The following is a 27,771-nucleotide window of genomic DNA, read 5'->3' as shown; positions in this document are numbered from 1 at the left end:
ACGGAGGAAAAGGCAGATTTTGGAAGCTTTTATATGGAAGACACTTCGCTCCCCATCAGGGCCAAAATGCATCAATTAAAAGGCTGCCCAGCTGGAGAAGGCCCAGCAGGCAGGCGGCACACGGGGAACAGAGGCCCCAGGGAGGAACGGCAATAAGAACCACACAAGGGGCTGAGCCAGGTCTCTGGCTCCTTCCAGAACGCTGATGAAAATGTCAAGAACAGAGGAATGTTCCCTGGGTGTCCCCTTGAGGGGGCTGTGCACAGGGTCCATACAGGAAGTGCTTTCATGCCACTGTTAGGAGACTCAGAACGGGCCCCACTGCTCCCTCACAGCGGGCAGGTCAGCCCTTGAGTGCCCCTCCCCAAATAAGGCCATCAGAGCCCCACCCAAAGGGCCATTCCCTCAAGCTCTGAGCCCCTCCCACATGGCCTCCCCAGGCCACAGATCCTGAAATAGAGAGAGAACAGGCCAGGGCCACACCTGTAACCCCAGCGACTCAGGGGGCTGAGGCCGGAGGATCACAAGTTCTAGGCCAGCCTCAGCAACTTAGTGAGACGCTGTCTCAACATAAAATAAAAGGAAGTTAAGGATGTGGCTAGGTGGTAGAGCACTTGGCTAGCATGTGTGACACCCTGCCTAGCATGTGTGAAGCCCTGGGCTCAATCCCAAGTACTGCAAAAATAAAGAAGCTAAATTAAAAGGGCTGGGGGCTGTAATTCTCTGGTAGAGTGTCTGCCCAGAATGCATTAGGCCCTGGGTTCCATCCCAGCACCACAAAAGGAAAAAGAGGATAGAGGTGATCCTTCTAGGATGCTTCATTCAAGCTTGTTTCTTGTCCATTTTTTACCTCCTGATCCATATGAGCTCAATAGAGGAAGAAGGTTCGACCACTTTAACATACACAGACCAAGGTGGCCCTGCGGTCAACCCCATAAGACAAGCTGCCCGAGGCCTCCCTTCACCCCACCTCTCAAGACACTATTAGGGACAGTCATGGTAGGGACCTTCATTAAGAGCCCAAAGAGCAAAGAAGTCCCGCATTTCTTCCCCTTGAGTGTCTGGCATTCACTCAGTGAATACTTATAAAACGCCCACTCACAGTGCTAACCTCTGGGGACATGACCTGATAAGTCATGTTAGAGCACCCACTTCCCTCATCCAAGGCCTCCAGGTCATCACCAAGTCCTCACCCCCTCCCTAGTCTCCTCCCACTGCTGAACCCCCCCCCATGCCACTCGTCATGCACTTGGACAATGGAATCTGCATCCTAACCCATCTCTATCCCTTGCACACCCCTCAATCCATTCTCCAAGGAAGGAGACACGGTGACCATTCTAAAATGAAAAGCTTATCACACCCATTGGGATGACCATAATTGAAAACAAAAACAGAAAATAACAAGTGTTGGCAAGGATATGGAGAAACTGGAACACTCACACATGGCTGCGGGAATGTAAAATGGTGCCATCTCTCTGGAAAACAGTTGGGCAGCTCCTCAAAAAGTTGAACCTAGTTACCACGTGAGCCAGCAACTCCACTCCAAAAGAACTGAAAACAGGTGTTCAAACAAACATGTGTACATGAACATTTACGGCAACACTCTTCACAGTAGCCAAAAGGTGGAAACAACCCAAATGTCCACTGATGGGTGAATGAACAAACAAAATGTGGGGTAGCCACACAATGAAATAGTATTCAGCCTTAAAAAGGCACAAAGTGCTGATACACCTACAACGTGAATGAACCTTGAAAATATCACACTAAGGGAACAAAGTCAGACACAAAAGATCGTATGTTGTATGATTCCATTAGTATGAAATACTCAGAAAAGGCATATCCATAGAGACAGAAAATAGAGGGGTGATTGCCTGTGGGTAGGGAGAATGCCTGCTAATAGGTATAGCATCCCTGTTTGGATAATGAAAAAGTTCTGAGATGAGTGGGTGGTAGGTGGGTCATGTAATATCATGAATGTATTGATTGCCACTGAATTATACATTTTAAAATGGGAAGTTATATGTTATGTTTTACCAAAATTTTAAGAGAGAGACAGAAAGTGCAAAATAATTGTAAAGTGGATCATGCCATTATTCTTTCAATGGCTCCTACCACCCTGATGATCGGACTCATCTCTTTGACATGTCCTCAAGGCTCCTGTTTCCCAGTGGCTCCATCCAGCCTCCTCTCCCACCCCTCCTGCTTCCTCTCCTCACCTGCCACAACCAGCCTGCACAGAGTATCCATTCCTCCCATAAGCCGCTCTCGTATTCACATCAGGGCCTCATCTCATGCCTCTCCTTGTCCACACAGCCACCACACTCCAGACTTTGTCCACTTGTGTCCTACTCACCTCTAGTCTGTCTAAACATCCTTGCTCAAAATGTCGTGTGCTGAGTCCATTCTGGACTAGGAGCCTGGTGCTGTCTGCCACCATGGCACCCTGTTACAGACTCTCCATGGGAATGACTATATTATATTGCATGCCTGCCTTCCCCGCAATGCTGTGAGCTCCAGAAAGTCAAGCAGCAGGCCCACCTGGATCCTCAGCACTGACCCAGCCTCAAGGACCTCAAAGTCTCAGGAGGGATGTGGACAAACATGATGACACTGTCCCCAGGCTTACCATCAGGCTCAGGGGAGGAGAAAATGAATGAGCTGGTGGGGACTGAGCTCAATAGAGGAAGAGGGTTCGATCGAGCCAAGGAGGGGGACCAAGGAGCAAGTAGGGGCCTTCAGTGTAAGAAGGGTTTGGAGGTGGGGTCAGGCCGGATACATAGAACAGGCAGAGAAGGGAAGGAGTAGGCAAGCCAGTGCCCATGTGACTGTGCCACACTCTGCAGAGAGGATGATAATCCACTGGCTAAGCACCAACCAGCACCAGCCCCTGTGCTCAAGGTGTTAGACACATCATCTTCATGACCCTCACAACCACCGCATGAAGAGGGCACTATCATTACTCCACCAAACACATGGGAAGATAGAAGCCCAGAGAAATGAAGTTCCTTGACCCAGGTTACCCAACTACCAGGTGACTAAGTGGGATCTGCACCCAGGTTTGCCTGAATCCCCAGTGGGGCTCCCGGGTGGCAGGAACACCCAAATCCTCCAGCACAGGTCTGCAAAGACAGTTGTGCCCACACATAAGAGTGCTCCACCTCCTCCTAAGGAACCCAGAGTTGTCCGACTCCCCTCAAGGAACTGCTGCAGGGAAAGACTCCTGCTCATTTGCTTAGTTAAGCTGTCAAAGTGGCAGGAGCAAGCCCAGTGCTCAATGAGCCAGTGGAGCGTCCTAACCAAGCCTTAGCAATGGATGGTTCATGCTAGTGACAGGACTTATAGAGAGAAAGGGGTAAGAGGGAGCACCCCCTCCACTCCCCTGGCCCCATACACTCCCCCTCCCATCCTAGAACAACTCCCCCTTTTCACCTCCAGTCCAAGCCTCTCCACTGAGTTTTGGATGGAATGTCACTGCCACCTGGACACCTCCCCCTTGGAGTATCACAAACACCTCCGAGGTGGGCATAGAGAGTAACTGCTAATGGGAACAAAGCATTTCTGAAAAGTGTGCAGAAATGACCTCATCATTTCCGCCAACCTGCTCTTCCTCCCAGGTTACCTCTCTCAATTAAAGGCAGGAAGCATCTAACCTCTTCCTACACAAAGTACATCTCTGGACCAGTGGAGGATATAGGAGCTTTACCCTCCTACGTCCAGCTATCCCAACATAGTTATGAATTTTTTCTAAAATTCCAACATTCCCTGCTTGGAGTCATGAATGGTTTTGGTCTTCAAGAGTGTCTCGTTTAATCGCAAATGTCCAATTAGCCAGAGGAGAGGGAGCCTGGCCAGAGTGGCCATTATCACCATTGCACTCATAACCATTTTCCAACTCCAGGGAGGACAGGCCTTCCCCAGGAACTCGGCTCTTGTTCTGAACCCCACTGGTATTCATTCAGGCTTGTTTCTTGTCCATTTTTACCTCCTGATCCTTATGATAAGCCCTGGGGACAGGGCTTTCCCTCTCATTTCATCCTCAGAATCCATATTCTTTTATGATCTGCACTGGGCAAACAAGTATACTGATTCTCTGAAAAATGAGCTAACTTATCCATAAGCTAGAAAACCAGAATTTGAACCCAGGCCACCTGATTCCCAGGGCTCACACACCCATTGTTTTTTTCAACTTCTTTTTTTTTTCTGGTCTGTGGGCTTTTTAAAATTTTTTTATTTTTAGATATTCATGACAGTAGAGTGTATTTTGACATATTACACATACATGGAGTACAACTTAATTCTAATTAGGATCCCATACTTTTTTCAGTTGTAGAAGGACACAATCTCTTTATTTATTTTTTAATGTGGTGCTGAGACTCGAACCCAGTGCCTCACACATGCTAAGCAAGCGCTCTACCACTGAGCCACAACCTCAGCCCCAAGATTCCATTCTTACAATTGTATATAATGTGGAGTTTTACTGATTGTGTATTCATATATAAACACAGGAAGGTCATATCCAATGCATTCTATTGTCTTTCCTATTCCCATTCTCCTTTCCCTTCCTTCATACCCCCTTTGTCTAATTCTATTCTTCCTTCCCCCATCCTTATTATGTGTTGGTCTGTAGGGTGTTTTTCACTTTTTAAAAAAAATATGAGGAAACACACATAACAAAATTTGCCATCTTTTTTTAAATATCTTTTTAGTTGTTTATAGACCTTTATTTATTTATATGTGATGCTGAGAATCAAACCCAGTGCCTCACTCAAGCCAGGCAAGTGTGCTACCGCTGAGCCTCAACCCCAGCCCCAAAATTTGCCATCTTAACCATTTTAAAGTGTACAATTCAGTGACATTAAGTATAGTCACAATGTTGGGCAATTATCCCCACTATCTGATTCCATCTCACTATCCAGTTCCCACTTGGCCCACGATCTACAGACAAAAACAAATGTTGACATGATATAAAATACACAGGTGTGCACAAATATACATAAAAACTGATAGGAAGGGCTGGGGATGTGGCTCAAGTGGTAGCGCGCTCGCCTGGCGTGCGTGCGGCCCGGGTTCAATCCTCAGCACCACATACAAACAAAGATGTTGTGTCTGCCAAAAACTAAATAATAAATATTAAAAATTCTCTCTCTCTCCCTCCTCTCTCTCTCTCTCTCTAAAAAAAAAACTATCTATAAAAAAAAACTGATAGGAAGCAAAGATTTTAGAGATTTTCCTTAAATAATGGACCTCTGAAAATAAAAAGCAGGAAAAAACAAATAGAGGGCTAAAAAAATTCCAGTTACACAAAACAAGACTAATCAGAACAAAATATATCCATTTAGTTGCACAGGATCAAAGGTGAATTCACTAGGCAAATCATGAACTCAGAAAGAAAAAAGAAAAAAAGAAGTTCTGGAAAAAAAAATGAAAATGACACAGCTGTAATTCCTCTAGTGAAGGAGAACACGGAACATCTATATCAGACCCGAGTGCATTTTTTGAATCAGATTAGTCAGTCCAGATATTTAAAGAATGTGGGAGCTCATGAGGTCCTCAGCAAGAAGTTCTCAATGTAAAGAAGACGTGTACATATTGGATCTTTCCATTTTCACTTCCCTGTGCCCACTGGAGAAAAGCGGAAACCCCACGGGAAGTAGAGCACCCCCTGAAATTCCCAGGCTTGTCCGATCCTGAAGCAGTGTCTCTGTGACTTGGGGTAATGCCTGCCTGCATTATTCCCAAAACAGAATGTAAACTTCTTAAGGGTCCTCAAAAGGTCCAGGATCTGGCCTAGTCAGGCTTCCCAGGTCCCCTTGGTCTGTCTCTCCTATTCTCTAGCATTTAGGGAGGAACTGACTGAGAGGGCAGAATCCGAGAGTCCAAGAACAGATAAAGCAGCCATTTATGTCCCACTTGGATTTAAAAGTAGCATTTCTCCTCTGATGTTAAACCAGTTTTGGACAATTGCCTGGCATCTTACATTCCAGATGCAAGCCTCAAGAGATATCTGGCAGAAAGCTAAGAAGGAAGGAAAGCTGGCATTTTCAGTATGAGAGGCAAAGGGCGTTAAATATGGCATCCTGGCCCAAAGAGATGGAAGGTACCCCTTTACCTGAGGCATGAATTAGGAGCCTCAAGTGAGGTCCCAAGGTTTTCTGTTGGTCCAGGTTCCAATCAAGAAAACTTTATGCTAGAGTGTGCCCTAGCCAAAAGAGATCAATTATTTCAAGAGTTGTCCTCCAGCCACCAGAAACAGGTGGAGAATAGAGATTCAGAAAAAAGGCTGAAAAAATAAAGCAACCAGGAAAGAACTGAGATAACCAAATATAACTAATAAGCAATGATAATTGGACTGAAACACCAAATGTAATAGCACTGGGGCCTTCCAGGAAACTAAGGCAGTGCAACTCCCACCTTCCAAATCCCAATTCTTGTGAGCAAGTCAGAAAGATTTCAGACATGTTACTCAGAGCACCAGGCATGAGTTTATCAAAGGGAAAACGGACACTCTCAAGGCAGAGGGTGAGTCCTCTCAGAGAGGAGAGGAACAGCACACCTCTCCTGCACTCCAGTTTTATTGGGGATCCCAGAGAAGTTTTCCAGAGTCTTTCCCAGGTCTACCTCTTGATTTTTGACTGAAAGTAAGATGACATATGACTTTCAAGTGCCCAGTGCCAAGACAACTCTAGGTCACTTTGGTCCATGCTAATCAGTTCCAAATGCATTTTAATCACAAATTCTTAGGTTAGAAGGAATTATTCTTATCTCTCTGAGTTTCGGTATCTGGTCTATGAAAAGGGTCACAAAAGTCTCCCGCCTTCAGGATAACTTGGGGTCCTCTTATCAACATTATTTTGGGCCCACATTTCTCCTGCAGATAACAGATAGTTTGCTGAAGAATGTGGCATGTCCTGTCCAGGTAGGGCTGCGGGTAAATTGATTCTTGATAAAGAAAGCATGTGGCCCCGGGGGTCAGCACTGTGGGCCCATTTCATAGAATCATTCCCTTAACCTCATGTTCCCACCATTCTTGTCTATCTGTTCCCTATTATTAGGCAAGGAAGAACTGTGGCTTCCCTGGGGTCCCCAAGGCACTCTGACTCCTGGCACAGTGTTCCTAAGACCAGGCTAAGCCACTCCATCATGCCCACCCACCCCCATCCTCAATCACAAAGGCACACTCTCTTTCTGTTTTAAATAAAGTTGTTTTGGTTTTTAGGTTTTGGTTTTACTGTTTTAACCATTTTTAAGTGTGCAATTCAGTGGCAGTCATGGTTCTTCCAGAAGTCTTCCATCATCCGAAACAGAAACTCTCTACGCATTAAGCAATCATTCTCCCTCCCACCAGATGCAGAAGCCCAAGCCTGAAATCCCAGCTACTCAAGAGACTGAGACAGGAGGATGGCAAGTTCAAGTCCATCCTGGGAAACTTAGCAAGATCCTCTCTCAAAACAAAAAATAAAAAGAGTTGGGGATATATGTAACTCAGTAGTAATGCATCCCTGGGTTCAATCCCCCGTACTGGAATAATAATAGTTGTGATTATTATTCTCCTTCCCTCTAGCCCTGGTATCCTCCATTCTACTTTGTCTCTATGAATTTGCCTGTTGTAGGTACCTCACATAAGTGTGTTATAGACTGAATGGTTATATACCTTGCCCAAATTCATACGTTGAAATCCTATCCCTGATGTAACAGTTAGTAGAAGAAGGGGTCCCCGGGAGGTGGTTAGAGATCATAAAAGAGGCTTACAGAGTCACCTCACCACTTCTGCAATGTAAGGACACAGGAAGAAGAACCCAGAAGCAGGCCACCACCAGACACCACATCTGCCAGAGCCTTGATCCTAGACTTTCCAGCCTCCAAATGGTAAGAAATAAATGTCTGTGGGCTGGGGATATAGCTCAGTTGATAGAGTGCTGGCCTTGCATGCATGAGGTCCTGGGTTCAATCCCCAGCACCACAAAATAAATAAACCAATAAATATCTGTTGCTTTAGCCACCCAGTCCATGGCACTTTTTTAGAGCAGAGTAAGACAAGGTGGAACTAAGTTCTTTGGCTTATTTCACTTAGCATAAAGCCCCAGAGTTTCATACGTGTTGTTACAGAATTTTATTCTAATTTATGGCTGAAAATTTTTCCACTTTATGGATCAACCACATTTTACTTATTCATTCTTTGCTGAAGAACACTCGGGTTGCTTCCACTTTAGGCTATGATCATTGGTGTACGTGTACTCTTTGAGTTCCTGTTTTTGATTCTTTAGGGTACATACCTAGGAGTAGAATTGCTGAATAAGCTCTTATTTACATGAATAATTCCATGAAAGAATAAGTGAAAAGCATTCATTCGTCCTAATCCCATATCACAGAAAGGGAAACTGAGGACCACAGATGAGCACCATATACATCCTGGATTATTTTGTGTTTTTCCTTGAGACTTCAGGCTGCTCCTCTGTCCTTCTGCAGTTTTATTTTTGCTATTTAGGAGTCCCTATCTCTCAGACCTCTGAGGCTTCTGCTGGGCCCGGCCCTCCAGGAGGGGGATGGATCACACGAGAGCCAACCTCATCCAGCCAGGATCTTGGGATCAAGACGCCCATTGACCAGGTGGCTGGAGGGAATGGCAACCTGTATTCAAAGGATCTAGACTTTCTGGGTTGAAGGACAACTGGATGTCCACGATGCATCAGCAAAAGAGGGTGGGGAAGCATTAATCAACCCCAGAACTGAGGCCAACCCCGACCAAGGCCAGACTGTCCTCTGAGACGAGGTTCAGCACTGTCACATGTCTGACAACCTTAACATTCAAGGACTCAGGGGAAAAGCAGACCAACGAGTGTGCTTACTGCTGAAGGCTTCAGCCTACTATGGAAGGAACACCTCACTCAGCAGAGGCAGAGAAGGCACCTGGAGAAGACCAGCAACTCAGCCACCAGCCAAATAGCAATGCTGAGTTTAAGTCCAGGACCAGCTAAATTGCCAGGGCCAGTACAGTGAGGCACTGTTGGTTTTTTTCTGCCCAGCTTCTATCTTCTGGCCCTTCTGAAAGCAACACACCAAATTTCCTTAGGTGACCTGGAACTCCTATGCCCTCAGCCAAGCAACTCTATCCCTTGAATCAGGAATGAGCACAAAACCCAGATGTGGTTAATGGGTATAACCCATCTCTCTGGCCAAAACTCAGGGATGGGTATATGCCCACTAAGTTCAACATGAGCCATTCCTGGGACTTCTGCTGAACTTACTGAGAAACATCTATGCTCTTCTTATTGGTGTCTCTGAATGTAGAATGTAAGTCTGGAACAGCCATTGCCCATCTTTGTGAATAACCTATCTGAGGAGTAAGCCAATCCAAATGAAAGTACAGCCTAGAGAGGAGAAGAGAAAACCCAGTGTCAAAGGACACCATTCAAAAGCTAGATCCAGGCAGGCCTGAATCTGTCCCCCTTGAACTTTTCAGTTACTTTAAAAAAAAAAAAAAAAAACTGGACATGGTGGCACATGCCTATAATCCCAGCAGCTCTGAAGGCTGAGACAGGAGGATTGTGAGTTCAAAGCTGCCTCAACAATTTAGTGAGGTCTCAAGCAACTCAGCAAGACCCTGTCTTTAAATAAAATATAAAAAAAAGGGCTTGGGATGTGGTTTAGTAGCTGAGCACCCCTGGATTCAATCCCTAGTTTAAAAAAAAAAAACTTTTTTTCTTTACATTAATTTGAACTGGGATCTGTCACTTATAACCATATGCTTCCCGACTAATTCAGCTAAATTACCAATCAGAAACAGAACTGATTTGAGGGTCAAAAAGACCATCTGACCTCATACTTCTGTTTTATATAACTGCAATAAAACAAACCTGATAAAATTCTCTTTCAAGTGTAAAACACTGGTTTTGCTTTGGCATGCTAACTGGTGTACCAAACTGCCCTGTACATTTCGAGGGAGTCAGAGAAGCTTCCTGTCCTTTTTCTGGAATTCAACACCAACAACAAAATAGCCCCGAGCCACCCTGACAGCCTGGTCTCCCACTATTCCCCAGTGTGAAATCCACACCACAGTCAAACTGGGATCTGAAGGTGTCCCCTGCATTCCCTACTCCATTCCTCTGCGTATGCTGTCTCATTTAACTAGAGTGTACTTCCCGGCTCCATCTCTCCCTTTGGAAATCCTGTCCAGTCCCCATGGCCCACCTCAAATGCCACCAACTTCACACAGCCTTCCCTGGGTGTTCCCTTTCTTTGGACCTCCTGAGTACCCTGCACCCCTTCTGCAGCATCCAGCTGCTTCAGTCTTGGGTTCACAGGACACAGCTGGTCTCTCCCTCTGGAGGGCAGGCTGCTTGGGGCAGGGAGAGGGATCTTATTTTCCCCTGAGGCCCACCGCCCAGTAGTGCCTGGTACACACCTGCACCCCATTTATATGCGAGACCGCTGCCTGCATTTGCATTTATGAAGGGGAAAGAGAGAATCAATGCTGCAGAGGGGGCTGGCAGCACTTTCCAGAAAAGTACGGGGAGGGACTAAGATGTGAAAGCCAGGTGTCTCTGTTCCCGTCACTTACACCACAGCCCAGTGTCCTGCCTATGGCCATGTCCTTGGGAGACCTTCTCAGCTATCAGTAATTGGCCTTTGTTGATGTCACACTCAAAGCCCTTCCCAGCACATTTGTGGATCTAGTTTTCAAACAGCCTGTTTCAGTTACCTCTTGATTCATACAGTGTTTCTGCCTTTGCATCTTGAATTAAATATCTTATTAAAATAAATGTTCTGTTAAAATGCAGATGGGCACAGGTAACCTGGACCTTCCTGATCACACAGAGAAGCTAGAATTTCTGTTCTAATTAGTGAGGACAGCAGCCTGAGAAGCCACCTTGCAGAATACCCGAAGCCTGATGGACACACCCTTCCCCAACTCAAGGATCCACCAACCCCCTTCCCCGACCAATATTTCAAAGAAAGGTCAGATGCCTGGACGCCTGTCTCATCTCTTCCTTAAAAAAGAACTAGGTGCCCCAGCTCTTAAAGTTTTGAAGTTCCTCCAGACTGCATTACAATACCCTTCACAGTAAAAGTCAAGTGCAATGAGGTAACCACCTTGGCCAGAATCACCATGCACCGGGTAGGGGGAGAAAAGACAAAGAATTTGGCATCTGAGGGAGCTGGGTTGTAATCTGTGCTGCTGTACCAACTAAGTGACATTGGATATACTGCCATTTTTGAACCTCAGCTTTCTTCTCTGCAGAGAATGGAAATGATAATAATAAGTTCTGTGCAGGGAATGAAATGAACCATATGAGGTTTGGGTACCAGCCCAGGGAATGCCCAGAGGGGGCTCTATGTGTCTTCCTACTTCTCCTCCTTCTCTCATTATTCCTGGGGTTTTGTACTGTAATATATGGCCTCCCATAATTTTTATCATTTTATTTGAAGATAATTCAGAAAGGTAAAGGAAGAAGAACATCCAAAGACAAGCTCACAGAAACGATTCTGCAGCCCAGTTCCTGCAGGGAGCCCATGATGCTGACAGGACCCTGCAGGCCAAACAATGGACCTATCCCACACCAAAGGAGCCCAAGGGGCATGCAGGGCCAGGCCACAACCCCCAGCCTCTGTGTTCAGTTACCCCAAGAGCTTCCCACCAATGGGCCTCCTGCCTCCCACTACTCTTATCCATCAGGGCTAAGGCAGGTGGGACAGGTGTGGCCCAGGTGCAGCCAGGTATAGCCAGGTGTGGATTGTTGCAGTGAGCAGGCAGCTGGCACTTCAAGTGCAATGGGGGTAGACAGGCCCAGCCAACACTGCCAGAGTTGCTGATTTCTCAAGACCAAAAAACAGGTTTGTAATGGGGAATGTTCCAATTTTAAAATATCAGCTTCAAAAGGAAAAGCCCCCTGAGAAAGGAAGTCCCAACGGGGCAGGGCTTTGTCACTGCTGAATCCCCAGCACCTGCAACCATGTCTGGCCCAGAACAGAGGCTTCCTAAAAATGTGAGGAATGTGCAGGGACCAGTTGCTAACCTCTGCCTCAGACTGCAAACACCTACATGGGAGAGGTGCTCCCATACCCGCTCTCGGCTCTCAGACACAGGACATTGTGGGGCTGTAGGACAGAACAGTAAAAAACAAGGGATCTTGCCTCCTATCCTGGGACTCTGTCTCCCAGGCTGCAAACCACGGAGAGGAGATGTGCCTCCCTCATAAGGCTGTCTCAAGTTGCTTTGCACCCAGGAGTAAGCTTCATGACCATAGCTGCCCCTACAGTGGCCTGATTCCACCGTGCAGCCTTCTACATGATTGGTAGAGACGTTTACGGCAAAGAAACGGGAAAAGAGGAAGGGGAAAGGACAAGGGAGGGAGGGGAGGGTCTGACCCATGGGCCTGCTTCCTCCTGCCTTCAGAAACACAGGTCAACAGAGGCCTGGCAGGTCCAGCTGTCTCAGGACACACATGGAACCACATGTTTCCAGGGATGTCCTCAGCTCCTGGAGGACTCCAGGAAGGACTTGGCTAGTACTCCAACTTCCATGAAACAAAGGGTTCACAACTGGTAAGCTTAAAAGCAAGTGACAATGTTTCAATCCATTCTTGCTCCAAGGGCAATGAATGATCACAGCGTGGTCTGGGGTTGGGGCTCAGGGGTAGATGGCTCGCCTCGCACATGTGAGACCCTGGGTTCGATCCTCAGCACCACATAAAAATGAATAAACAAAAGAAAGATATTGTGCCCATGTATAACCAAAAAAAAAAATTTTTTTTTTAAAACATCCCAGTAGGTTGCCCTAAGGATGCCTGGAAGTAGAAGAGAAGGTCAAACCCAGTTCACTCACCACCAGTGAGTTTGATTCTTGACACCATGCTCTTCAGGGTTGAATCAGGCCTCCCCACTGAGAAATCCCAACTTGGGGGCTGGGGTGTAGCTCAGTGGTAGAGCACTTGCCTGGCATGTATGAGGCACTGGGTTTGATTCTCAGCACCACATATAAATAAATAAAATAAAGGTCTATAACAACTAAAAAAAATTAATTAAAAAATAAATTAAATAAAGGTATTGTTTTATTTTACAAATAGAAATCAAAAAAGAATAAAGAAATACCAACTTGAGAAACAGGCCTGCTCAGCCATTAGTATGGGTTTGAGAGCTGCTCAGACATCACCCAGGTCACCTAGAGGAAAGCCCAAGGTAATGGCCTAGACTTGACTTTGTAAAGGTGTAAGGAAGTCTGCTGGAGTCTGGAAAATTCTATACTTGATTTAGCTATATGGGTGAATAGCTATGGGCAAATTCACGGAGCTGCATCCTTAAAATATAAACACGTCAGGCTGGGGCTGTAGCTCCGTGGTAAAGCGCTTGCCTCACATGTGTGAGGCACTAGGTTCGATCCTCAGCACCACATAAAAATAAATAAAGATATTGGGTGTCCATCTACAACTAAAAAAATTTTTAAAATATACGCACACTTCATACACACACACACACACACACACACACACACACACACACATACACATACATTGCACTTGGATGCATTAATAATAGCAGCTGGCCCTAAACACTTCCAGCTAAGTACTGCACAGGTGCTTATCTTGTGAATCAGGTAACAGTTCCAAGCACAGCCTCTAGAGCCAGGTTAAAATCCCAGCTCCTAAACCTCCGATTGTGTCCCAGCACCCTCCTCCACCTCTGCACCTGTTTCCTCAGCTGGGAAACAAAGATAGTAACTGGAAGAACTAAGGGGCTGAGAGTGTGGCTCAGTGGCAGAGAGCTTGCCTAGTGTGAGGACCTGGGTTGGATCCCCAGCACCACAAACATAATTAATTAATTAATTAACTGGTAGAATTAAGACAGATATACATGTAAGCCCTTAGCAGAGGGCCTAGCAAATAGTAATTATCAAACCGTGCAGGCTTGTTGCAACCACCATTCAACCCTCAATGACCCCAGGGCACTGGTGCTGTGGGGCCCATTTTAACATACAGGAAATGGGTCCCTCCTTCCAACAAACCTCAGGCATCTTCACATCAACGTCCCAATTTTCCTCAAATGACAGTGCCACCTGACTATTATGTCTCTTAGCACTTTTCTTTAAATTGACTTGCAATTTTTGATTTAAACAAATTTGCTTTTTTAAAATGTTATGTAACTGTCACTCGTGGAAAACCAGCATCACTTGCCAGGATTCATTTTGTAATAAAGCTATTAAAATAAAAAGCATTTGTCCACCTGAAATCATCTTGCCTACCTCTTTTACTTTTTATGGATGCAGCAGGAAAGGAACTCAGTTGGTGGCGGGTGGAGGGTGTGGGGGACGGAAAGGGGGCCTCATCTGCTTAAAATGACTGAGAAACTTCCTGGGCCCTTCAGCAGCCCCCATTTGCACAGATTTTCGCTGGTTTAACCGAACAGGCCTGGCAAGGCCTCTATTTGGCAACATCCTGGTAGCAGCCGTCTGTGCACCACACCAGCTCCAAAGAGATAAAATTGCATTTAGAAGGAAAAAAAATTATATATATATATGGGCTAATGGCGACTGTTAACTAATTCAGATGCTCACTGGCTCCTCTCTGGCATAAATGAAGGGAACCTGCCTCTGCCTATCAGGCAGCAGCCTCAGGATCCAAGATCTAGGAACCCAAAGCCAAGGACAACCTTATTGTCTGCTCCAGCTTCAGGACAGCCAGCCCTGTCATTATTCCTGTCATTTCAAGAATAATGGGAAACTATGGAGAGCTCTCCCCAGGAAAGAGGACTCCCAAAGCTATACAGAGGAACTGGAGGGGTCAGAGGAATAACAACAGAACTGTACACATTCAAATGATCATTTGCATTTCTCTCTCAATTCTCAAGGAAGGAATGGGAAGGGGAGAGAGATGCCCTGATTTCAGATAAGGAAAAGGTACCTTGAAACTTGCATCAGAGAGTACTACACCATTAAAAGGACGACCTTGGGGACACAAGCAAAGGGGACATTTTACTTGGGAGAGCCACTAAGTCTCTTTGAGCATCCCTGCTTTCATTCAACAGGTATTTACTGAAAACATCCTGTTCTGGGCAATGAGGACCCAGAGGTGACAGAAAGCTAAGCCCCAGTTCACTTTTCTAGGGGAGGGAACAGCCAAAAAGCTGTGTATTACATACACTAGATCATACCAATAAACAATAAGTGCCATGAAGAAAATAAATCAGGATAAAGCAATAACAACTAGAATGGAAGATGACACTTGAGTTAGGAGTCCAATAATGAGGAAGCACCAACCAATTAAGCCACTGTTGACAGCAGGTGCAAAAGGCCTGGGGCAGGAACACACTTGGCAAATTCCAAGAACAGAAGGAAACCCTCTGCAGCAGAAGCACAAGGATCATGGTGAGTGAGGAATGAAGTGGTAGGAGGTAAGATCACTGGATTTCATTTCAAATATAATGGGAAACTCAGGGAGAGCTCTCCCCAGGAAAAAGGCTTATCCCCACCCCTCTATCCTGTACTGAGATTCAACCCAGGTAATTTCACAGGCTAGGCAAGCACTCTACCACTGAGATACATCCCCAGCCCTTTTTATTTTTTATTTTGAGACAAGGTCTCATTAAGTTGCCCAGTTTGGCTTCAAATTTGTAATCCCCCTCAAGAACCTTGACTTTATTTGAATTTTTAAAATTCCATTCTGTCCTCCATATGGAGAATAGATAAAGAGGACACCAGACAGATTAAAATAGTGGCATGGCTCAGGAAGAATCAACTAAAATCATTTATACCTCAAATTCTATCCCCTAAACTCCAAGGGGCTGACTCCTCAGACTCTCAGGGAGGTTAGGAATGGGAAGCTAGTAAAACGGAGATGCTTGTTCTTTAAAGCACGGACAGCCAACCGCGTGGCATTCAAACATCAGACAAGAGAGAGCAGGAGACAGGCCCTTCAGAAAGGGCAGGACCCAGCAACCTCCTAAGAAGAGAACAAGCCGCCATCTGTTCTGGCGACAGGGAGTGGACCGGTTCCCACCCAGTGCCTCTTCCAGGTCTTTGACTCTGGCCAGGACTCCTGACAACCCACAGGCTCAGACCCCACATCCAGCCAGCTCACAGGGCTGTCTCCCACCGCAGAACACAAGTCGTCTCCCTGACACCAGATACAAACCCCAGGACCCAATCAACCCATGACCGCCAACGTCACAAAACCAGACCGCCAGGCAACCAATGGATGGTCTTGCAAGAAAGAAAGGAGAGAGAGAGAGAAAGAGAGAGAGAGAGAGAGAGAGAGAGACAAAGAAAGAAAGAAAGAAAGAAAGAAAGAAGGAAGGAAGGAAGGAAGGAAGGAAGGAAGGAAGGAAAGAAAGAAAGAAAGAAAGAAAGAAAGAAAGAAAGAAAGAAAGAAAGAAAGAAAGAAAGAAAAGACATCAAACCCAAAGCTGATGGTGCTTCTAGAACCAACTATCAACTTACAGGTAATACAGGGGACAGTAGAACAAGAGAAACACCTCCAGGGGACACTATACACAAAATCCTTAGTGGAAAACTCCTTAAGAGAATCCAGAGACTGGGGATGTAGCTCAGTGGTAGAGTACTTGCCTCGCATGTGTGAGGCCCTAAGTCTGATTCCTAGAATCACAAAAAGTTAATAAATTTTTTTAAAAATCTGTTTCTTCAATAAGTTGTAAGGGAAAAAAAAAAGAGCTGGAGAAGAAAAGTTTACAAATTAAGATATATACACCAACCACACTTGCTTGTTTCCACCCTGACTTAGAAAAACTTTGAAAAACTTGTATGAGACCACAAAGGAAATTTGAACACTGACTGGATATGAAGAAATTATTAGCCTTGCACGGTGGGGCACACCTGTAATCCCAGTGACTCAGGAGTCTGAGGCAGGAGGATCGCAACTTTCAGACCAGCCAGGGCAAAAATGAAACTGGCCTCATCAATTTAGCAAGACACTGTCTCAAAACTAAAAAAAAAAAAAAGGAGGGGGGGACTATGCATGTAGCTCAGTGGTAAAACACTCCAGGTCCAATCCCTAGTACCCACTCCCCCCCAAAAAAACATTGTTAATTTTGTTTTGTTTTTTTCAGTACTAGGGATTGAACTCAGGAGTGCTCTTCCATGAGCCACATCCCTAGTTTTTTATTTTTTTATTTTGAGACAGTCTCACTAAGTTTCTGAAGTAGGCCTCAAATTTGCCAAACTCCTGTCTCAGCCTCCAGAGTCACTGGGATTATAGGAATGTGCCACCACACCTGGCTTCCTTTTTGAGACAAAGTCTCAGTAAATTGCTGAAGCTAGCCTCAAACTTGCAATTTTTAAAATAAATAAATAAATAAAGGGCTGGGGATGTAGCTTCTAGGTAGAGCTCCCCTGGATTCAATCTCCAGTATGAAAGAAAAAAATGGCCCTAGGGACAGGTGTTCTATAAGAACCCACACAGGAACAGCCCACTAGCTAGTACACTGTACAACAGCGGGATCACAGGATCACACTCAGCAGATCCACCATCCTTCGCTGCATCACCTGCAGAGCCTCCAGAGAGTACTCGCTGAAGAATGGAAGAATCCATATTTTTCTTTCTATAATCCCTCCAACCGTAGTTACCCCAAACTCACGACATCCTGTAAGGAGTAGATTTCTTTTTCCTTTATGCTAACTGACCTCAGGTTCAAAATGTCACACTGAAGGCCACACGGACTTTATCCACATCTTTCAGAACACACATATTCTGATTACGTTCCTGTCCTTCCTGCCCAAGTGCCCACTTCCTCAATGGGGACGGAGCTCTCCACCACCCACTTTTATTCCCATGAAAGAGGCACGTGGACCTCACCCTCATTCACAATGTCTAGGAGAAAGTAGGCTCTTCTCAATCAAAATGTGTTAAAGGAACTTTCCACTACAGTGGTTTCCAAACTGCAGTCTCTGGGAAAACTTCATTTTGGTACCTCCTGGGAACCATGCTCAAAAGCCTCTCAAACACAACATTACTCTTGCAGGATCCCATGTAACAGCAACCCTGGAGGTGGTCGGAAAGGAGCAGGACCTCCAAGCGGTCCCACATCTCTGGCAAAGAACTATCAAACCAAAGCCGATAAGCACCACACCCATTTCTCCAACAGCTAAACAGAGGCCGGAGCTTTGGGCACAATCTCAGGACCCACCAAAAGTGCCTGGGAGTCTCTCTGAGCTCTAGGCCTGTATGGGATACCTGTCTCATTACCATCTTCCCTAGATAAAGGACCTGCTTCCTAATAGGTGATATTTTCAAGTGGCTTCAAGAGAGAAGAAAGATGACAAGGACCACCAGGATATTATTGCCAGCCACGTGTGACCATTTCAACTCTGAAGGCAAGGAGCCAAAAGTGCTATCTGTACAAGTCTGTCAATTAGAGGTGCTGGGAAGATCGATGGATGGATCAAGCCTCCTGGAAGAATGAGGAGGGGCTCAGGTCTGAACTGACCCTGTGACAAGAGGGGAAGAAGAACTCAGCAAATTTAACACCCAGCATGGAGTTTGGGGAAGGCTTAAGAGAGGCTGGCAGCTGCAGCCCGCTCCAGGCCCCCCGTGGCCAGCTGGCGCCCACAGAGCAAGGGTCAATAGCTGCATTGCACTGATTTGAGATGCTTAAAGACAAAGAAACCCCAGATTACAGCAAGGAAGGCAAAGGTCATTTAGCACCAAGATGAAAACAATCCCTCTCTCCTAGGGTAGGTTAAGCCCATGAGCAGAGTCACCAGAATGGCTGGAGCAACAGAAGAGTGGGATGAAGGCAGGTGCTAGGAGGGCCCTAGTGTCTGCCTGCATTGCAGGGAAGATCACAGTACATCCAGAAGAGAGACAGGAAACCATGGTCCTGGGGCATCCAGGCCCCAGCCAAACCCTCCCTGTGCCCTGTTCAGATCTTCCCTGTGCCTCACTGTATCCCCCCAGACTATCTCTGCCCAGGCCCAGGCCCATCTGGCTGCCTCCTAGGTCTGTGCATGCCTTGTTTTGATCACTCCTGGTGGGATTATCACCATTAGACAGCTTTCACTGGTCACCAGAGGCATGGGGCCAGCAAGAGAAAAATGAGAACAGTTATGATTATACCCCTTTCATCTTTGTACAACACTTGAGAGTTTTCACTGGCATCTTCACCCACATTAGTGCATTTAAGTCTCAAAAACCCTTTGTGTGCAGGCAGAAATGGAGGGCCAGAGCATTTAAGTTATAAATGCTATATTATAAAATCATAGTCAATGGAGGAATCATGCCTGGGAGTTTTAGCTCACTGTGCAGGGGCTTATACACACATACACACACACACGCTCATTCACTCTATCCTCAGAGTCAGGAACTGGTCTGATGGATGTGCCTTTCTATCAAGCACATTTTCCATTTCATTTCCCAAAGCAGCCCCAGGTTGTCTCAGACCAGTCATCCCCAACATCATTCTGACTCTACAAGGTTGGCCTGTTCACTCCTATTCTATAGATTAGAAGTTGAAGGGCAGCGAGTGGCCAGGGACAAATAGGGCCTAGACCTGGAACACTGGTCTCCACAGTCCTAATGAGGGCCTTTTCTGCCAGGCATATATGACCCCAACATCAGCCACCCCTAGATCATCTGCAGGATTTCTGCCATATTCAATACCGCTTGTACTTTTTTTTTTAAGTTATTGATGGACCTTTGTTTTATTTATTTACTTGTTTGTTTGTTTATTTAAATGCAGTGCTGAGAATCAAACCCAGTGCCTCACACATGCTAGGCAAGCGCTCTACCACTGAGCCACAACCCCAGCCCCCAATTGCACTTTTATTACTACTATTCCTATTAAATAGAATCATTCTTGTGACTGCATATATTTAAAGTGATACTTTATCAGGCAGAGTGGGGCACACCTGCAGTCTCAGCTACTTGAGTGGCTGAGGCAGAAAGATTGCTTGAGCTCATGAGCTCAAAACCAGCCTAGGCAAAAATGAGAGATCCCCCATGTCAAAATACATATATAAACAAAGTAAGGCTTTATATTACTGCCACAAATGGAAAAATCAGTACCATCAGCAATAACTAATGGGGATTAAAAAAATAAATAGTACTAAAAATAAATAGTACTAAAACAAGATGATCTCCATTCTAGTCAGGCACCTTTTGCTACTTAAAGAGTCTGGGCCAATGGCAGCTCTCTCTGCATTTCGAAAGACACACTAGCAAGTGTATAAAAGGTGTTAAAGCCAGACTATACCAACCTTAAACTTTCCCCTTGAAGAAATCACGAGGATTGGTAGAGAACTGAAAAGAGAAGAACTTTCTCACTAGGTGACTCGATGTTATTTCATGCTTTAACCACCTTAAGTCATTTCACTGCAGTTTCATCCTATGCAGTGGGAAACATCTCATTAGACTATATTTTGGGAAAGGAGACAAGACGGCTAACAGACAACCCACCACAAGGGTAACCAATGCCATAAGTCTCAAAGTCCCTCCCATCTATTGCCCAGAGCCAGCCAGCTTCTGGGCAAGCCCAGGGGCTGCCAGTCACCATGTTTCTGGCTCCAATGCCCTTGTCTTAGCTTGTGTCTTATGCAGAGTGCAGTACTGACCACTCCAAAACTCCTCTGGGAATTAGGATCCAGCAGGCCACTGGAAGTTGCAGCAGTGGCTCCCATACCCCTCAGTAGCCAGGAAGCCTTGCCATGCACCCTAGCAAAAAAAGGGAGACTTGGGCCAACAACATAGGCACTTCCCCAGGTCTAGTACACGTCAAGTCTGCAGCTGGGGGCTGGAACCCGGGAAACTGCCCCAGAACCTCCTTCCTCACCTCAAATCCTACACCTCTCAACCATGGGTTGTCCAAAGTTTCTCTGAAAATAGCCTAAGAAAACGATTTTCAAGCAAACCCAAGAACCAAGAGTCAATGAGGGGGAAAAAAATAGATACAACGCGGAGCTGGGGTAAAAAGACCTCCAAACTTGGTCCTTGACTGCCGGCACCGAGAGCAGAACAAGGAAAGCTTGGCCAGGTGGGCACCTAGCGTGCTCAGCCAAGTTGCAAAGCAGCAAATGGCAACATCGGCGCATCAAGCTACTCTGGCTGAGCCAGAGACGGTAGGCAGGGATGGATCAATGCTACCCGTGCTGCGGGCTTCGGGATAGATTCTGCGATCTTCTGGGGACGACGGACTTGATATCCCCTGGCGGTGAATGAACCCAGAAGGGCCCTCCCAGCCGCCCTCCGACTCAGCCAATGTCCTGCCTGGGACCAGTGTCTGGGGTGAAGCTCCCTGAGACTACGAACTCGCTCCCTGAGACTACGCCTGGAGAGGAGTCTTTTTTTTTTTTTTTTTTTTTATCTAACACCGAGCCGAACACCCGTTGGAAAAGTCAACCCCGAAGAAAATTGGAATTTAGCACAAAAACGGAGGGCAGGGGAGGAAGCGCTGCCAGCTTTACCTTTTCTCTTTATTCTGTTTTCGGGATTTGTGCAGGAGTCCGATGAGCACCACGGCGGCACGGATCCCCGCCTTTCGGCAATGCATCCTCCCTGCCGGCTGGGACATGGCGAGGCCGCCGGCGGTGCCCGGCCGCGCCCTCGCCCGCCCGTCGCGCGTCCCCGCCGCCCCGGCTCCGCGCGCTCCAAGCTGCCCGCGCCGGCCCCAGCGCCCGCGCCCCGGCCCCCCGGCCTCCAGTCTCGCATGGGCCCCGCCCCGCCTAGGTGCGCCCCAGGGTCAGGTGACTGGGCGCTCACTTCCTGGCGACCTTCAGCGTCTCCTCAGGACCCGCGGGGCGGCCGGCGTCCGCTCTCCGCGCGCGGGCATTTCCGAGGCTCGCTCCGAGCGCGGTACGGGCCGGCGGCTCCCCGGTTCTCGCTCAGACGCGCCGCCTGCTCCCGGCTCCGCCCCGCACCCCGGCTGCAGCCAGCTCCGGCTGCCGGGTCGCCGGCAAAGGGAGGTAGCCCGCTCACGCCCGGCAGTCCCTAGGCTCAAGCGCCCCTGTCCGCTCCGAGCCCAGCGCCCGCACTCTCCCCTAAGCCCGGCCACCCGGCCCCTGCTTTCTCTCGCCCCCGCCCCGCGCGTCCCAGCCCGCTGGCCCTGGGCTCCCTCCCCAGGCAGAGCCGGCTGACGCGCTCTCGCAGCCCGGCCCGCCGGGATACTTCTCTGATGCTGTCACTGTCTTTAAAACAGGGAGAAAAAACATGCACCGAAAGGAAACGCGCGTCCTCCGTCCAAGCGAAACTGCCTTCACTTGCGGCCATCCGAAGGCCTCCCCTGCCCCCGGGGCTAGGCTTCGGGCAATTAGAGAGGGGGTCCTCGGCCAGGTCGCGAGTTGGGGGGAGGGGGCGTTTCGATTAAACAGACCGCTACCTCCCCTCGCAGCGCGCAAAATGATTGTCTTGAGGGGTTGGAGGGACCGGCTCGGGTCAGCTCCGCTTAACATTTGCTTTCCCGGCCGGCCGTGGGAGTTTGACACAACACAGTGTGGTCAACTTCACATTGAGCACCAGGTTGCCGGGAAGATGCAGGTCAGGCGTCCCACCCCACCCTCCTGGCTCCTCCACCCACGCCGCGTCGACCCTCCCCACACCAAGGGCAAACTCCATCTTCACTTTGGAACCGAAGCACGCAAGGTCACGTTAGCTCCTGTGGAAGAGTTCACCGCCAGTCCCTGCTATAAGCTCCGGGCCTCCCTCCCTGATAAGTCTTCCTCGACCACTTCCATTTGCTGCGGGGCCTCACAGACCCCTCCCATCCTTGAAGCAGAACTAACCGCTTTGCCCCCTAGAGGAAAGGAATTGGGCAGGAAGGTGGAGGGAATTAAAACAAGCCAATTAGTCCATCTTTGGAAACAGTCCTGTTGGGGCCAAGAAGTTCCCTGAGGCAATTTTCCTTGTTTTTTATACAGTCTGGTGTTCAAACAGAAAATCCATCAGGGAAGGAGGCCATCCTGAAGAGGGGAAGGGGCTGCAAATGAATTCCAGAGCCAGAGGCTCAGCCCTGCCTTTCCTATGGCCACAGCTTCTTGCTGGCACTGGGGTGGAGGGGACAGAATCCCAGAGTGTTTCCAAAAGGCACCCAGTTTATTTATGAAGCATCCATTAGCAATGGCCTTGAGCCCTCCTGAGCCACCTGTGTGCTGGGGGATCACAGATACAGCCATGGATATCTATTTATAACCAGATTAAAGTGACCCCAGGCCCATCCCTGGGATTAGCAGCTAGGCAAGCTGCAAGAACTACACCAGCAGTGACTTCAAAATCACTGAGAGAAGAATAGGGAAATGAGTGTCCTAGGTGGGGAAGAGGGAAGAGTCCCAACACAGGTCTTCTCCAGCCCCAGTATCACATAATACCTACAGGTTAACTGATGGGCAGCTTCAGCTGGATGGCAGCGAGGGCAATGAGGGACATAGGTTTAGTCCAGCACAGGGTGTATTTTATCCATTACAGGGCAAGGCTGCATCCCTGTGGAAAGCTGGTCTTCCTCCCCCACAGGTGAGAGTGAGGATGGCTCCCACCCATTCCCAGCTGCCTGGGAACCTATCCAGGTCAAGTGCACAGCAGGGATCAGGGCACTGAGATGAAGATGCAAAATGTTTCCACCAAGCAGTTTCCATTATTCATTTTTGTTCTGGTATTCCAGGTCCTTTCAGCTCCTCCACCCACCCCAACATGGCTAAAAACACAAAGCTATCTCCAAAGACTATCATTTCTCAGACCCTGATGCCTGAGGTTCTAAGAGGCACGCATTTTCTGGGTGTGTGAGAGCTCTTCCTCCCTGCCCTCAAGCCTTCTATCTTTGGGACATAGACAGGATTCCCTTGCCAAACTCCTGTTCCAGCCCCCAAGCCCCCCACACACACACCACAGAGGAAACACCAAAACACAAGGAAATCCATCAATGGCGGAGAATGCAATGCTCATTTATGCTAGGCTTGTCTATTCTACCAACATTTATTAACACAAGCCATCCCACTTCGTGCAAGATTATGGCAAGAAACAAATAGAAGACCATTCTCACCCAGAATAAGCATGGCTAAAACACACACCCCATTGCAAAGCAATACCATAGTGTGTGCAGTGCATCCCAGCCGATGGATCCCCAAATCAGGCCACCCACAAGCAATGTTCACCATTTTTGACCTTGATGTCATACTGCTTGATTATTTACTCATTACTTTGATTTCCTAAATCAGCTCGCTTTTTTATTTAATGTTCAATGAAAATATTGTTACCACTCTAAATGAAAATCCATGGTCACTATCAAGACCATGTAAGCAAATACAGAAAAACACTTAAAAGAAAGAAAAGAAATACAGTTTTGTTAAATTCTACCTCAATGCTGTTTCCTGATGAAGGCTCTGAGCATAAAGCACCTTCTTTAAAGAAAGAAAAATAGGCCAGTGAGAGGTGTAAGCGAGATACTTGCACCAAACTAAGACACTGTCCTTGAAGAAATCACAGTTCAGAAGATATCTGAAAGGGAACAATTTTCACATCAGTGACTCGAAGAGGTTCTAAGGCCACATCCCTGGGCACTTTGGGATGGATCACAAAAATTGCACATCTTCAGGTCACAGAAAATCAAGGTCAGTGAGGACTACAGCAGAGAAGGAATCTTCTTCCAGGTCCGAGGCCACCCCGCAGTTTATCCCCACAGTGTCCCCACTCACAACCCCAAGATCCCACAATCCTCAAGAACAAAGTGCCAGCCAACTGCCAGCCTGGGTCTCTGCCCCAGTGCAGGGGAAACCCAAAGGATTGTGGAGGCCTGGGTGGGAGTCAGGGGTGGGAGCAGGAACAGGAAAGTTAATCATGAACAGAGGGCAGACAGCTGCACAGCCCGTGCCTAAGGGGCCATTGGGTTGAGACAGACAGACACGCATGCTTGGTCCTGAAGAAAAGGGCCTTCTGTGCCTGAGAATCCGCTCCAAGAGACACATCCATGTGAAACTGGGAATCAGCCCTGCTGCCAATGCCCCTGATCTCTGACAGAGCCTGCAGCAAATGCTCCCTCCCTGTCCCACCCGACCTTGGACTCCGGATTCCTCCACTGCTCTGCACCAAAATGACTTGCAACCTTTCTTGGCTGGGACTGAGATAGATGTGAGCAAGAGGGGCTTTGGAGAAGAGAGGGTAGGCCCTGCAAGAGGGGCTTTGGAGAAGAGAGGGTAGGCCCTTTGATTAAAAAACAGATGTCTTCAGATGCCTTGCCCCTCCCCTTCTGCAGGGTCTCCAGCCAGTCTCTGGAGCACACAAGCTTTGGAGCAATGCAAGAGTTATAAACTCAGGACAGGAAAGCACACCCACTCTCTTCTACTTTGGGGGACAAAAATATATTAACACACACATGCTGGGGGAAATCACTCAGAAGCCCCCTCTCAATTCAGACCTCACACTTACTTGTCAGAAAACTGACATTCACACCTGTACTTGTCAGGAAACTGACATTCACTCTAAGCAGGTACACTAGCGCCCCCTGCTGAGACGCAGCACAGTTGCATCTCCTGGAGATTAAGGTATGGAGAGTGGGAAGGGATAGAGGGAAAAAGAGGGCAGAGAGGGAGATGGAAAAGGTGGGGGAAAAAGAAAAATTGAGAAACTCATTGGAAGTGTGGGAGAAGTCTCTGTTTTGAAAAGAGAGAGACACAGGAAGAGTCTTTGCCAACACAACGACTGTCCTCCCAGCTCCTAACATTCCCTACCAGAGCTCATAACCAGCACCCAAGAGGCCCACCCCACAGTGACTCCCACAGGAGGCCTCCACATTGCCAGGCAGGGCTGGAAGGCACCAAAGACAAGCTGTAGGGACCATAGTTCAGGCCTACTGTCCTAGAGCCAGACATCTATTAAGCAGAGGATCGGATAATAAATTGACTTGGGTTTTAAAAACAGATCTTGATGACTTGTGTGGCATTTCCAAGCCCAGGAAAGAAATCCCACTGAGGAAACCCACAGATCCCACTCAACAATGAGCGTCCAGCCCTGGGGCTGCCCATCAGGTGGTACCTGCAGTCATCAAGAGAAGCCAATATTGTGTGCTATTGGCTATTGATCAGGACTTTGTTGATTTTCTATTGAGGAGTTACAAAAAAGCTGGTAGAGAAAGAAAAAACGAGTTGTTTTTGTTTTGGGTTTTGGTTTCTTTGTTTTGTTTTGTTTTTTCATATATTGCTTTGGTTACTGAAGGTATTTAAAATCTCTCTCTCTTCTCTCTCTCTTTGTCTCTCCCCCACCCAGGGCTTTGTACATGCCAGGCCAGTGCTCTACTACCACTGAGCTACACCTTTTTTTTTTTTTTTTTTTTTTTTGAGACAGGTTCTCAATAAGTTGTCCAGGCTAGCCTCAAACTTGGAATCCTCCTGCTCAGCCCCCTGAGTAGCTGGAATTACATGTGTACACCTGGCTTCTCTCTCTCTCTCTCTCTCTCTCTCTCTCTCTCTCTCTCTCTCTCTCATTTTATGAATTTTTAAATTTCTATAAAGCTACATGACTATAATTTTTCCCACAGTGGAAACATTTGAAAGGATTCTTCTGAGTGTAACATTTCTGAAGAACATGAAGAAATGTTCTACCCAGGGGCCACTCCAGAAAATCAGGAGCTCAGGCTGTCTGCAGCACAGTCTGTCTCACAACCAGTGTCCCCTGGCCTCTGTCTCACTGATTAACCAAAACTCCAAGCTACTGCTACCCGCAAAGCCACTTCCAGTGCTAGGGTCTCTGGGCCTGAGTGGGAAGCCGGAAGGGATGCTGTCTTTCCATAATATTAGCAACATTGCTTAGCAACAGCATCCTTCAAAGCAAGAACCAGCAGACTCTCCAAAAGTCTATTCTGTTTGGCTCTACAAAGAACAGAGTGGTTTCTTTATGCATGTATTATTTATATACTGTTTTATATGCCCAGTAACGCAGTCTGTGCCTGGCTTCTTTGGGAGATGACGAATTACGCTTAAATGAAATTTCCAGTCAACTAGAGCTCTGAGGAGCAAAACTTTGTGTTTGCTTGCTTGCTTGCTAGTTTGCTGTTATTGTAATGACCTTGCCTAGAAATATCTCTAAAATGTCTTATGTACTGTTGTCCTTTTCAAAGACATGTTTAGGAAGCTTTTCAAGGTGACTCAGAATCACTATCAATATCAACTACTCTAGTGAACTGAAATGCAGTTTTGAACTGACAAGTCATTGAAGTGAGAGACCCATTTGGCCCCGCACTTAGTGTCCCCAAACAGCTGTGGAGCAAAGACACCACAGTGAGGAAATAAAACCACAGACTTTGCCAATAAAGAAGCCTGAGTTGGAATCCCACCTTCAGTTTTTACTATCTACGTGGCCTCTGGCTAACCATTAACCTCTCTGTGCCTCAGTCTCTTCATCTGTAAAATGGGAGTACCCACAGTGCCCTCCTCCTAGGGTTATCTCAAGGACTCCAGTGAATATATAAGGTCCACACAAAGATTTGTATGAAAATGTACACAGCAGTTTTTATTCAAAATAGAAAAAGTCTGAAAATAGCCCAGGTATCTAAACAAATTGTGGTCCATCCACCCAGTAGAAGACCATTCAACAATAAAACGATACACACAATCCCATGTATGAATTTCAGAAACATCATGCTGAGTGAAAGAAACCAGACATAAAATGCACTTCCTATAGGATTCCATTTATAAGAAATTTTAAAACAGACCATCTAAAGTGCAAAAAAAAAAAATTAGAATGGTGGCTGCCTCATATTGTGTGAGAATTTTCTGGATAGATGGAAGTCTTCTGTATCGGAATGGCATGGAGGGTCCATTTGCCCAAATGTAGGATTATGTTTTGTGCATTT

At 47.0% G+C, this 27,771-nt stretch overlaps 1 protein-coding gene across 11 annotated transcripts in view; it reads right to left on the bottom strand.

Moving 5' to 3' along the window:
* The window catches only part of Rap1gap2 (RAP1 GTPase activating protein 2), a 228,331-nt gene that overhangs the window by 116,569 nt on the left and 83,991 nt on the right, over positions 1-27,771 (bottom strand). The window contains exon 1 of one of the 11 annotated variants that reach the window (XM_078042650.1): positions 21,404-21,577. The exons of the other annotated variants lie outside the window; for them this stretch is intronic. Within the exon in view, the coding sequence (XP_077898776.1) occupies positions 21,404-21,510 (107 nt within the window). The 5' untranslated portion in view covers positions 21,511-21,577. Of the gene's footprint in view, positions 1-21,403; positions 21,578-27,771 lie in introns of those variants that run through there. 11 annotated transcript variants of the gene reach the window in all.

The sequence above is a fragment of the Ictidomys tridecemlineatus genome, chromosome 3 (genome assembly GCF_052094955.1).
Source record: "Ictidomys tridecemlineatus isolate mIctTri1 chromosome 3, mIctTri1.hap1, whole genome shotgun sequence".
NCBI classification, from domain to species: domain Eukaryota; kingdom Metazoa; phylum Chordata; class Mammalia; order Rodentia; family Sciuridae; genus Ictidomys; species Ictidomys tridecemlineatus.
The sequence above is the reverse complement of the archived record's forward strand: the minus strand, read 5'-3'. Positions and strand labels throughout refer to the sequence as shown.